This window comes from Pleurodeles waltl, chromosome 9 (assembly GCF_031143425.1).
Source record: "Pleurodeles waltl isolate 20211129_DDA chromosome 9, aPleWal1.hap1.20221129, whole genome shotgun sequence".
Classification (NCBI taxonomy): Eukaryota; Metazoa; Chordata; class Amphibia; order Caudata; family Salamandridae; genus Pleurodeles; species Pleurodeles waltl.
In genome coordinates, this window is record NC_090448.1 from 515,183,205 (window position 1) to 515,195,399 (window position 12,195).

The 12,195-nt window shown below is 43.7% G+C and overlaps 1 protein-coding gene across 1 annotated transcript in view; it reads right to left on the reverse strand.

The window, feature by feature from the left end:
- The window catches only part of PRKCH (protein kinase C eta), a 656,855-nt gene that overhangs the window by 338,889 nt on the left and 305,771 nt on the right, over positions 1-12,195 (reverse strand). The window contains exon 3 of the mRNA XM_069207402.1: positions 1,726-1,879. Within this exon, the coding sequence (XP_069063503.1) occupies positions 1,726-1,879 (154 nt within the window). The remainder of the gene's footprint in view (positions 1-1,725; positions 1,880-12,195) is intronic.

A 12,195-nucleotide genomic window follows, 5' to 3' on the forward strand; every position in this document is an offset into this window, starting at 1 on the left:
ATTCATAATTGTGATGCACTGGACCCTTCGGCAAAAGAGTCACTGCACCAGTTTCACTAATAATAGCTATTGCCTTGCAGTTGCCTCTGACTTTTGTTAACAACGTGGGCTTCCATATCACACTATCCCCCTCCCAATCATATAACACCCACATCAAGTAGTCTCTGCTTCATTTTTCCACCCCTTCGGCTATTGCTCCAACGCTCAAAAGAAACATTGGCACAGGAAGTGTACCCTGGCCTCTAATGCAGCTGTAACATCAATGGCTGTCTACTCTGCCTACTCAACAGGGCCATTACGTCTATGCCAGATGCCCAAAGCAGGCTTTCAACTGCTTTGAGTACAAAATAACAAAAAAAGCACATTTAGCCATCCCCTTCCGCCACCTCCCCTGTAGCTGGAGCCATGTTTTGTGTTCATTATGTAAGGAGGAATAAAGCAACTTGAAAGAACCGATTTCACATTATCTACGCTATTTCAACTAATTAGAAACGGAATAAATACATTTAACAAAGTTGTGCAACATGAAATATGGGACCAAGATTGAGGTGCGATCAACTTTTTGAAGGGTATCACACTAACAAAGCTGGGCAAAATCAGTTTTAAAGAAGTTTCTATGACCTGATTCATTTGCTAACATTACTATTATACATACAATCGTTACATAATTCATTTATAAGTAATACATGGCAAGCACTTTGTTTTAATAGATACTGCCCTTTTTGCCATGGGGCTACTTTGATTTAATACGTTTCTAAGTAAATATATGTATAATGTTCGTTAAGGAATAGTTCCACAATCTATGGCACAAACATATTTCTGTAATATGAACTGGAGCAAATTCACTCCCTGTTACTAAAGTAATTACATATGTTTGCCCCCATTGTGCCCCAGCGTTAGGCATCTCTAGTATGGTCTCTCAATGCATTGCTCTGACCCTTAAAACTGTGGATTTGTATATGTTGTGGCAAACATTTGTGGGTGTCTATCTTCCCAATGCTTTTGTTGTTTTGATACCATTCCTCCTTTACATACGCAATTCTTTACATTTCTCCTGCTAAACGTCTTAACGTGCCTGTTTTTTATTTAGATTTATATGTACATTCTGATTTCATAACTTCAGCATTAGTAACATATGTTGCACACAAATACGGCCTGGCATACGCGTGCCTATATATGGGTTCTTGCCTTTCCAACTCCTTTTAACATATATATGGATGCCTGACATACACAAGCATTGGTCTAAATCTTCTCCTAACCCTTTTGTGAATTCTTTTAGGTATACAAATTCGTGGGCCCAAGAAGAGGTCAAGTCTTTAAGCTAAATTTTACTTTGGCAAAAGCACTGTTTGAAAAATTATCTAAATTCAATTATAGTGGGAGCAGTTTTGTAATTCAATGTGCACATCGTAAGTGCGACTTTTGCCACTGTTCATCACGAAATGTTCTTGCATGTAGTGTAATTTTTGCCCTAGCGAAAACACCAATCTGTTCTTAAAACACATACGTTTTATATACACCCCTCCGGAATGCTGACTCTCAAAGCACGTGGCACATCAATCCAAGCGATGCTAACTTTACCTTTGAATACATCACATTAAAAGCTAAAACCACAATTTCTAGGGTTATGGGAAGTCTAGCAGTTTCATGTCCCGGTGGCAAGGGAGCTGTTAACATGCTCCTAACAGAGTAATGACGACAACGAAATGATGCAGTTTTTCTTACCAGATAAACTCCTTGCAGTGTGAGCAGTACGTGGGCTGTCGCAGGTACGTCGCCATGAACTTGTGCCCGTTGACCTGGTGAACGCGTCGCCGCACCGCCCCTTGGCGCTTCCGTGTGAAATGCTTAAAAATTCGTCTATCCCGAAGAGTCGCAACTGCAGGCAGAGAAAAACAGTGTCCGCTCTTCGTTATATTGGCACAGAAATGCAAAAGAAATGACTTACATATTTTATCAACCTGTTCATAAGTCCCTCTCCCCTACATGATGGCGTAGTAATTCATGGTCAATGTTGAAAAGTTTCAATAGTTTTTGATTATTCAGCCAAGTATTCTTGGTTGTTTATGGATCTCACATGCCACCCTGTTCTAAAAGAGTGCTAATTTCTTGTATTGTGTATAGGGGAAGTGTTGGTTCTATAGCAAGAAAATCAAGAATGATACAAGGGATACTGGCTATTGGTTCCACAGACAAAATGCATTTTTGCTTCTGTCCCCACCCCCACACCAATCAAAAGACCAATACTTGCAGCTCACACCTGCAATTTGGAATGTTTCGATACAGAGCTTAACTTGTAAAAGAAAGAGTGCCGGTGTCGAGGACTGTTGGAAATGACCCTTCTGCAGGGTTATCCCCCGACTTTTTGCCTTCGTCCTTCCCTTTTTTCTGACCTCATTTTTGCTGGTTTTTAGACTCTGCACACTTTACCACTGATAACCAGTGCTAAAGTGCATATGCTTTCTCCCTTTAAACCTGGTAACATTGGATCATACCTGTTAGAAATGGGGTTTTTGGTTGGCAGTCAGGTTACCCCCTGTCCAAGCAAAAGCCCTCACTCTAGTCAGGGTAAGTCACACACAATCCAAGATTATCCTGTCCCCACCCTCTGGTAGCTTGGCATGAGCAGTCAGGCTTAACTTAGAAGGCAATGTGTAAAGTATTTGTGCAATAACTCATACAATACCACCATATAGCACCACAAAAATACACCACACAGTGTTTAGAAAAATATATAATATTTATCAGGATAATTGTAGGTCAAAACGAATAAAGTTGCAATGTGAATTTGTAGAGATATCACTGAAAAGTGATATAAAGGTGGTCATTCTGACCCTGGCGGTCTTTGACCGCCAGGGCGGAGGACCGCGGGAGCACCGCCGACAGGCCGGCGGTGCTCCAATGGGGATTCCGACCGCGGCGGTAAAGCCGCGGTCGGACCGGCACCACTGGCGGGGTCCCGCCAGTGTACCGCCGCCCCATTGAATCCTCCGCGGCGGCGCAGCTTGCTGCACCGCCGCGGGGATTCCCACCCCCCCTACCGCCATCCAGATCCCGGCGGTCGGACCGCCGGGATCCGGATGGCGGTAGGGGGGGTCGCGGGGCCCCTGGGGGCCCCTGCAGTGCCCATGCCACTGGCATGGGCATTGCAGGGGCCCCCGTAAGAGGGCCCCTACATGTATTTCACTGTCTGCTGCGCAGACAGTGAAATACGCGACGGGTGCAACTGCACCCGTCGCACAGCTTCCACTCTGCCGGCTCGATTCCGAGCCGGCTTCATCGTGGAAGCCTCTTTCCCGCTGGGCTGGCTGGCGGTCTGAAGGCGACCGCCCGCCAGCCCAGCGGGAAAGTCAGAATTACCGCCGCGGTCTTTCGACCGCGGAACGGTAACCTGACGGCGGGACTTTGGCGGGCGGCCTCCGCCGCCCGCCAAGGTCAGAATGAGGGCCAAAGTGTCTTAAGTCTTTAAAAAGCAAACAAAGTCTCTTTCAAGCACAAAGTACCTGGTTTGGAGTGGAAAATCTCCTCAGAGGGCCACAGAAGAAGAGATACGTGGAAAAAGGGTGTGTGCGTAGTTTACATGTCCTGGGAGTGTAAAACTCCTAAATTCGTTTTTACACTACTGTGAGGCCTGCTCCCTTCATAGGCTAACATTGGGGCTGCCCTCATACATTATTGAAGTGGTAGCTGCTGATCTGAAAGGAGTAGGAAGGTCATATTTAGTATGGCCAGAATGGTAATACAAAATCCTGCTGACTGGTGAAGTTGGATTTAATATTACTATTTTAGAAATGCCACTTTTAGAAAGTGAGCATTTCTCTGCACTTAAATCTTTCTGTGCCTTACAATCCACGTCTGGCTGGGTTTAGTTAACAGCTCCTTGTGCATTCACTCAGACACAGCCCAAACACAGGGTACTCAGCCTCACTTGCATACATCTGCATTTTAAATGGGTCTTCCTGGGCTGGGAGGGGGGAGGGCCTGCTCTCACACAAAGGACTGCCACACCCCCTACTGGGACCATGGCAGACAGGATTGAACTGAAAGGGGACCTGGTGCACTTCTAAGCCACTCTTTGAAGTCTCCTCCACTTCAAACGCACATTTGGGTATAAAAAAGGGCCTCTGCCCTACCACCTCAGACATTTCCTGGAGAAGAAACTTGTAACCAGAACCTTCATCCTGCCAAGAAGAACTGCCTGGCTGCTCAAAGGACTCACCTGACTGCTTTCTGGGAAGGACTACTGCCTGGCTTTTGCCCCGCTGCCTTGCTGTTCCTTGGCTGAGGTGAAGAAGTCCTCTCCAAGGGCTTCGATAGAGCTTGCCTCCTGTTCTCTGAAGTCTCAGGACCAAAAAGACTTCTCTCTTGCAACTGGACTCCTTGTGCAGCGAAAAATTCGAGCACAGATTGTTCCGTGGGGAACAATTCATCGCACACCGACCCGGGACGATGTAGCTCGACTTCGCAAGGAAAAGATCGACGCGGCGCCTGCTGTGCGACCGGAACTTTGACGCACGGCCCACCAGATCAATGCACAGCTGACCTGGAATGACGCCGCTAGCTTCCATAGGGGAAATCGACGTGGCGCCTGCCGTGAGGGAGAAATTTCCCCGCATCGCCCACCGGAACGACGCAGAGCTTGCCAACAAGCCCAGGATTCCACGCACAGACCCCGGGGCGTCTGAAAACCCCGCAACCTGAAGAGGAGGCCCGTCTGCCCGCCGGAAATCGACACAACGTCTTCCCCGGGTGAAAAATAACGACGCAAGTCCGTGTGTGAAGAGGCGAAACCGGCACACACACCATTTTCCACGCATCTCCTCCTCTGCGGCCCTTTGCAGAGATTTTTTCACTCAAACCAGGTACTTTGTGCTTGAAAGAGACTTTGTTGGCTTTTAAAAGACTTAAGACACTTTATATCACTTTCCAGTGATATCTTTACATTTTCTCATTGCCTCTTTTATCGTTTTGACCAGCAAATATTCAGATAAATATGATATATTTGTCTAAACACTGTGTGGTGTATTTTTGTGGTGCTATATTGTGTTATTGTATGATTTATTGCCCAAATACTTTACACATTGCCTTCTAAGTTAAGCCTGACTGCTCAGTGCCAGGCTACCAGAGGGTGGGCACAGGATAATTTGGATTGTGTGTGACTTACCCTGACAAGAGTGAGGGTCCTTGCTTGGACAGGGGGTAACCTGACTGCCAACCAAAGACCCCATTTCTAACAAGGACTCTACTCGGAAGCCCCAGCCAATGCAATTTAATGTTGTGGCGCAGCGCGAGCCGAACACCAAGGCTGCACAGTCATAAATCCAGCTGATGCCTCTTTAAACCACTACCAGAGCCCCTTTGGTTCCTGCATTCTCCCGTTGCAACTTTTTTCCATCTTTCCATTCCCTTGGCTTTCTGTTTTGTCTGTTTCCCTTCTCTTGTTCTCTGATGTGGAAAATAAGTGCCAGGCCCCAAAAATTAGTGCTGGTATCCCCCACCGGCAACCACCATCTCAAATTAAGCACTGTATGATGCCCCCTGATGATAGGTGAAAAGGCAGCTCTACCTAAGTCGCCCCCTGGGTGCACTGTCCTTGAAGGCAAGCCTAGCTAGTCAGTAAGTAGGGAAAATGATTTTCTGACATGAAAGCAATGGTGTTTTCCAGAGCCCACACTTTTAGGACCTAGACAACCTCAACCTTTTAACCAATTGAATCAAGTAACTGAAGCTATATGGTGATACAGACCTTGCAAAAGCAAAAAAAACACAGGTTACACAGTCCCAAAGGCACTGACTTTGGGCAGCATAACAGTCCTTTGGGAGACACAAAACAGAGTCCCATATCTTACAGGTTTTAGTTTTCAGACAACTTGGGACCAGGGTGCATTTTAACTTTATAAGACTCTTATGCAGCAGCAGAGCAGATATGTCTCTGAGATCATCATCAATATATTTGTTCAATAGGAATCACCAATTATATTGGATTATTTGAAAATAGCATAACAGGATTCTTAGGTTGTATTGCCTTGACAGCCTGGGGCCTCAGATATCAGAGCTATCTCTCACTCGACTCAGAAGAAAATGGCCTGACTTTAGAGAGCACAATTTTCCACAACATGAACAGAATGTACAGGCTCAACCATCATGCAACAGTGGATCAGCCCTAGGACTAAGAATGTACTCAATTATGTCTGAATCCAGCAGAGCCCACTCTCAGGTTATACAAATTGTATAGCTATTTGTTTTAGAAAGCAAAGGCTGATTTTTAGGTTACACAGATCCTACAAGAGCCAGTTTTTGGAAAGGAGAGCTAAATCTCGGGTTACAAAAATCTTGCAGGTTCAGGCCTTAGACATCAGAGACATCCAGCAAGTGACTGGGAATGTGCGTGCTCCGACGTTAGAAAGCAGAACCATTTCTCAGATTACACAAGTATTTATTTGAGTGGCACCTGTTTAGTTCCATAGAACCACATACATCGGCAATAAACAGCAAACTAGGTGTAATTCTTCATCTGTACCTGACTCTCTGGTTCAAGCCTGGATAGAGGAGCAATCTATTGCAGGCCTCAGACAACAGCGTCATCTCATAGGCTTAGGTCTCGTACATTGGAGTGATGAAATACCTCCCTGTCTGCTCTGAGGCTTCAACCTTATTCCAGTTTACCAAAACCACTCCTGGAGAGATTGGACTGCCTGAGGACACTTGAAGGTACCTATCTTTTCCAGGGTACACCTTTAAGTCATATTCCACCATGTTTATTGGTAGTGTTCCTGTCACTACATGTGGCCACAACTAAAAAAGACCTTAGCACCAACTAGATAGGTTACCTACATTTTCATACTTTCCAACAAAGGTTTGGCACAGTTAGCTTTATTGAAAACGGTTAAAGTTGTTTTTCCTCAGTTTTTTTCTTAAGGATTCTTCAAATGTTTTGTGGTACGCAGTAGATTGGGTAAAATTGGTAGCCTTCTCTTCTGTGCATTATTTAGAGTTTTTTTTACTTAACTGTGCAAACCTCATGACATTTCGCAGTGTTTTTTAAGTATGGGAGACGGCTGGGGGAGAGGGGGTTGGTTTCTTCCAGCAAAATATTAGAAACTATTCCTTGACCTATTTTGCTCAAATAAATGAACATCTCAAACCCTGTTTAATGTGCAGAAGTTTTGCAATAAAATCCCTCTTCTACCTGGAAGAAAAGATCAGTACTAAGACTAAGAAAATCATGACATTCACACATATGTTATCTCGGGTTCTTAGTTAAGGCAGCCCCCGGGAAGAATGCTTGACAGCATTTAAAAAACTGTGAATTCACTGTAACTATCGAGTCATGTTTGCATTTTCAAGGCTGATCAGTTATCAGTCATAAGAGATTCTGGAGGCCTATATGAGCAACCTTCTCCATAGGTAAAGATGAATCGGATTACACCCCTTAATCTTCAGGTGCCATTCTCTTTTGTGAATTAGAATACGCCTTCATACCATACAAAGTCCCTCACTGCAAGTTTTATGGACTGGAGATACCGTGTGCCCGAATCAGTTGTTCTGGATGGTATCTCCTCCGTACCAAAGTACAGGGACTATTAGTTTTTACTTAGAATCAGAAATACCAGGCACACCAAAAAATAATGAGTCCAATTGCATATATTTTCTCCATTCCGGGTAATATAGCAGGGCAAAATCAGCATTAATTCACAACCTGGTTGAAAGAGGTGGTATATGGAAGCAGACGGGGGCGGATGGATGGCCCATGGTACTGGTGGGGAGGGTGGGTGTGGGAGAAGGCTCAGAGTATAGAGAATGGTTTGGGAAGCGTGTGCCACTCCCTCAGGCTGCAGAAAGAGCGAAGGTGAGGCCAGGAACACCACTCTCATGCCCCAGCAGCTCCTCTGCCAGGCCTGGGTTTGGTGTCTCTGAGACCAGGATTATCAGGTGCAATATTTGTGGGCCAAGGATTAAAAGGTCAGGCTTTAGCAGGCCCAGCTGGAGACAATGGAAAACCTGTTGTTGTCTGGGGAGGTATCTCTTCAAGCGATGCATCTCCAAGCAACTGATAAGGGGAGGAGGGCTTTCAATATGCCTTCAGTAAGTATACTGGCAGATTAGTAAATATAATGCTTGCCACTATAGCTAGAGTGTTTACCCAAATCTTGAAAAATAATAAAGATATTGTCTTCCAAAAATGGTAAGACTTGCTCTGCAATAATTACAGTGAAAAGATCTATGCCGCACATTTTAACTAGTATATATTCCTTTATTCTCTTCCTCTGCAGCGGTGGTCAAGAACATGAAGTACCTATTCATATTTCTTCATAACCCTGAATATTCTTTCAAAATCTTACCTGCAAATAAGGAACAGGAACAGTTCAAACCCCCTATATCGCTAGAGTAGGGCTATTCATGGTGCCTTATTATTTGATAATATACATTCTTCTTTTACACGTTATTTACTAATGTGTCCTGCCACAAATTTATAGCTTTTCCGTGCTCCTTTCTAACATTTTAACTTTCCATTCAAATGCAAACTTCATTAACCATGTGATCCCACTTTCATCTTTTGAACGTAAACAGGGACTCCTGTAATATAGCTATGAAGACCCGTAGGCGTGTTATATAAATGACTGGATCCATTGTTCCATTGTAAGCTACTGGGCACCTTCATTAGGTGATCCCTTTGAAAACTGGGACCACGCACCCAAATTACAGAAAAACTAGCTGTCTCCAGCGCCTGTAGCAAGTGTTCAATTTAGAGCATGCAGTGGAGAGACTGTAGCAATTAAAGATAAAGGGCACTTCAGACTTCTGCTGCATTTTTCACAGTAAGTGCTTCGGAAGAGGCCTGCGACTCCTCTATCCCAATTTATTGGGTTATTTGTGGCGTGGTTTCTGAGGAATTCCTTGGACCACCCTTTTCCCTCCCAAAAAGTGTTTATGGGAAACAGTGATTGTGAGTCACTTCATAGTGGCAGAGCCACTCCACCCCTTGAGCGTCTTTTTGCCTGTGCATCTGTGTTTCTTTATAAAGGTAAGCTTTCTCCAGCCCCATTCATTTCTAAGATTAAGGAACTTCCGGATTATTGTCAGATGAGCATACCCACTCATAGATTTACTATAAATACATTATTACATGGATTTCTTATTTGAAGGCATAGTGTACACTATAATCCTCAGTACATTTTGAATTTCAGCTGTATGTATGTCGAATCTAAACGATCATTCCTAAAAATATTTATATATTTTTAGAACTTTCATATATGAATTTTACAATAGATTGGTGCACGTCCTTATTTGTCATATGTTATATTCAGTCTATTGCTATGAAAACTGTGACTGTGGTGATTCTAATGAATTCTTGATATATTACAATAATTTTATGCGGTGACACTCTTTCCATCTAACCCGTTATAAGGAACAATTATTCAGATCTGGCCAATGAATGATTAGGCCAGAAATAAAGGTTTACAGGAGCAGGTCAAATTCACTGTTTACTCCAGCATCATTTTATGAGTGATGTGTCAATCAAGTACGCTTTAGTACCGTGAGTTTTCCCTCTCTGAGGTCTTTGGAAATGCACTGAATAGATCAACTCCTGAGGGTGGAAACTAAAATGTTTCTAGTCACAAAATCTATGAATTATACCGTGTTTAGTTTATGCCTAAAGGGGCGCTTAATTCATATTCTGTAGTTATTCACAGACATTGCTATCAGTGCACACATAATGCAAGAAATAGTCTGTGCTAAGGCTATTTGAATTTTAAACTGTTTATGCGAAGTGGGCAAAAGTGGGGTAAAATTGGTCCCAGGTAGTACCCTGACATTTTCTCATCTACACCTGCCATGTATGATCTCACAGTTATTTCCTGCTTTGGGCTCCCATTGGACATTAGTAGGTGTATTTGTTCGATTTTCTGGGGAGGGCCGCCTGGACATGGTTGGAGGAAGGGGCCAGGAGCCATGGAGGGCTCAAAGAAGCTGCAGGAGCTGTAGGCAGGATAAGACATGGCGATGTGAATGTGTTGAAGACATAAGTGGGCATGCCAGCAAACTTATTAGGCATGACTTTGGGAGATTAAGAGATTTATGGGCATCAAATCTCTGTCTGGTGTCCCATAGAGTCACAAGGGGATGGGGTGAATGACACCATCAGAGAAAGTGGATTACTAGTTAGGGGGAATGTGAATCCTCACCAAATAATGTTACAATTCTGTTTGGTCTCAATAATTTAAATCTGAGCTCAACCATTGGTAGCTGTAGCACAGAGCAGATAGGCTTTATTTAGGAATAGGAAAGCATTTATCTGTACCAAAGCAGTTAATAGGTATAAAAAACAACACAAGAAAAGATTTTCTCCAATTCATAAAAATAAAGTAAAATTTAATGAACAAATAGACACCATAACAAAAGAAAATCAGGTGTAGGGAACTGGAGATATGTTTTGTTTACGATTTTTAAGACAAAATAGCACATAAAAGTGGAAACCACAAATCAGGGCTATCTTGTCATGCTAGGCTTGGTCTAAGTCAAAAGCTAAGGCACACCACTAGCTACTGTTGATCTGGTACAGGAACGAAGTTTGTCCCAGTGGAAAGTAAGAAGATTTTCCTGAGAAAAGTCCTTGACAACATGTCGTCAACTGGTCAGGCTGCAGGATGAGACGAAAGGAAGGGCAGTGGCCTAGTGAACGCGGGTACTCAGTGTGAGCTTTGGATCCAATCAGAAACTTACTGTAGTTGGCCTACATGGTGGGAAGCTCAGAGCAGGCAAAGTCTGGATTCTGTACCTAGGGAATCCTTACCGAATCCCTCTACATTCGGACTTAAAAGCTTTACCGGAAGTCAAATTGTTTTCAATGTGAGTACCCGAGAGTTGAATCCGACCAGCGATTTGACGTCAGCAGCTGTGGCTTTAGTATTTCCACTCCACTGGCTCTTTGGAGGAAAAGCTCTGAAAAAGTTTTAAATGTTTAATTTTGCAGGTTTTAGACACAAGTGGGAGCAGGTCCAGCTGTTGTGGTCTCTCTCCAAAAATTCAACAGCAGGTGCAATCCTGCTTCTATCTTCCACAGATCTAAATATCTTCTTCAGAAGGCACCCCAGGGTGCCACATTTATGCATGGTACTAGCAGGTAGGTAGGGGACACTCCCTTACCAATGAGGACATTGTTTCCAGGAGTACCCCTACCCAATTTGACATAACTCCTCGGGGTGAGGTTCTAAAGAATCCAAAAGTAGTCTTCTCTGGCTAAATACAACATGGCAGAAGCTTTCTTCCACAGGGAAGAGCTATGGGCACACTCCTGAGTATGTGTAGTGAAATGGGAAACTCTACCTGCAAACCAGGTTTGAAACAGGTATTCCCCCACTGGGATTTGTGCCATCCCAAATACCTGGACAATTACACAAGCAGGTCTATGTGGGAGTTACATCTGCCAGTTATAGGGGATGCCCTTTTGAAGCTTGTGCAGTTGGTGGATACATCATCGAGGTCATCCTGTTAGGAGGAAGTCACACCTCCTTTCACCCAAGACCCTTTTGTTCCCTTTACCGTGAGCCATTCCCACTTCCTTGCAGGGGGCCGAAAGACTGCCATGTAACAGTTGGGGCTTACCCTCGAAAAGTCTACCAACGGCTTTAGGTAGGAAAATAGTGGCTTTAAGTCTAAAATCACTATGTTTGAAATAGCTAGACAAAATTCAACTTTGGCATTAAGGTGGATCTTGTTTAACTATAAAAATTAGTGTTTGATGTATTTTTCATGCTAGTGACAATCTGAAGTTAGCTTTATTTAGTGTAATAAAGTAACCCTGTGTTCTATGATACAGTGAGCCTTGCTAAACTGAAAACCAGGTTTGGGCCTTTTCACTGCAAGGATATCAAAAACATTAAATATACTATGTGCCTTGCCTTAGAGTTGGTGAGGCCTACTTTAGGGATGACTTACTGCTTTTTAAAAGGAAGGTGAAGGCCTAGCAAAAAGGTGATTTTGATAGGTCAAAAAGGAAGTTTTAAAGTTGGTCAGCTAGGCAGCTGTGGCAGGTCTAGAATCATGCTTTACATGATCATTTTAGTGGAGGTACAATAAGTGTGCAGTCCACTAATATCATTTAACTTGCGATCCCTGGGCACCCAGGGTGCCATATACTAGGGACATTTATGTCAGTTAAATGTGTCATTCAGGGATTTTAACCAGTTTTAC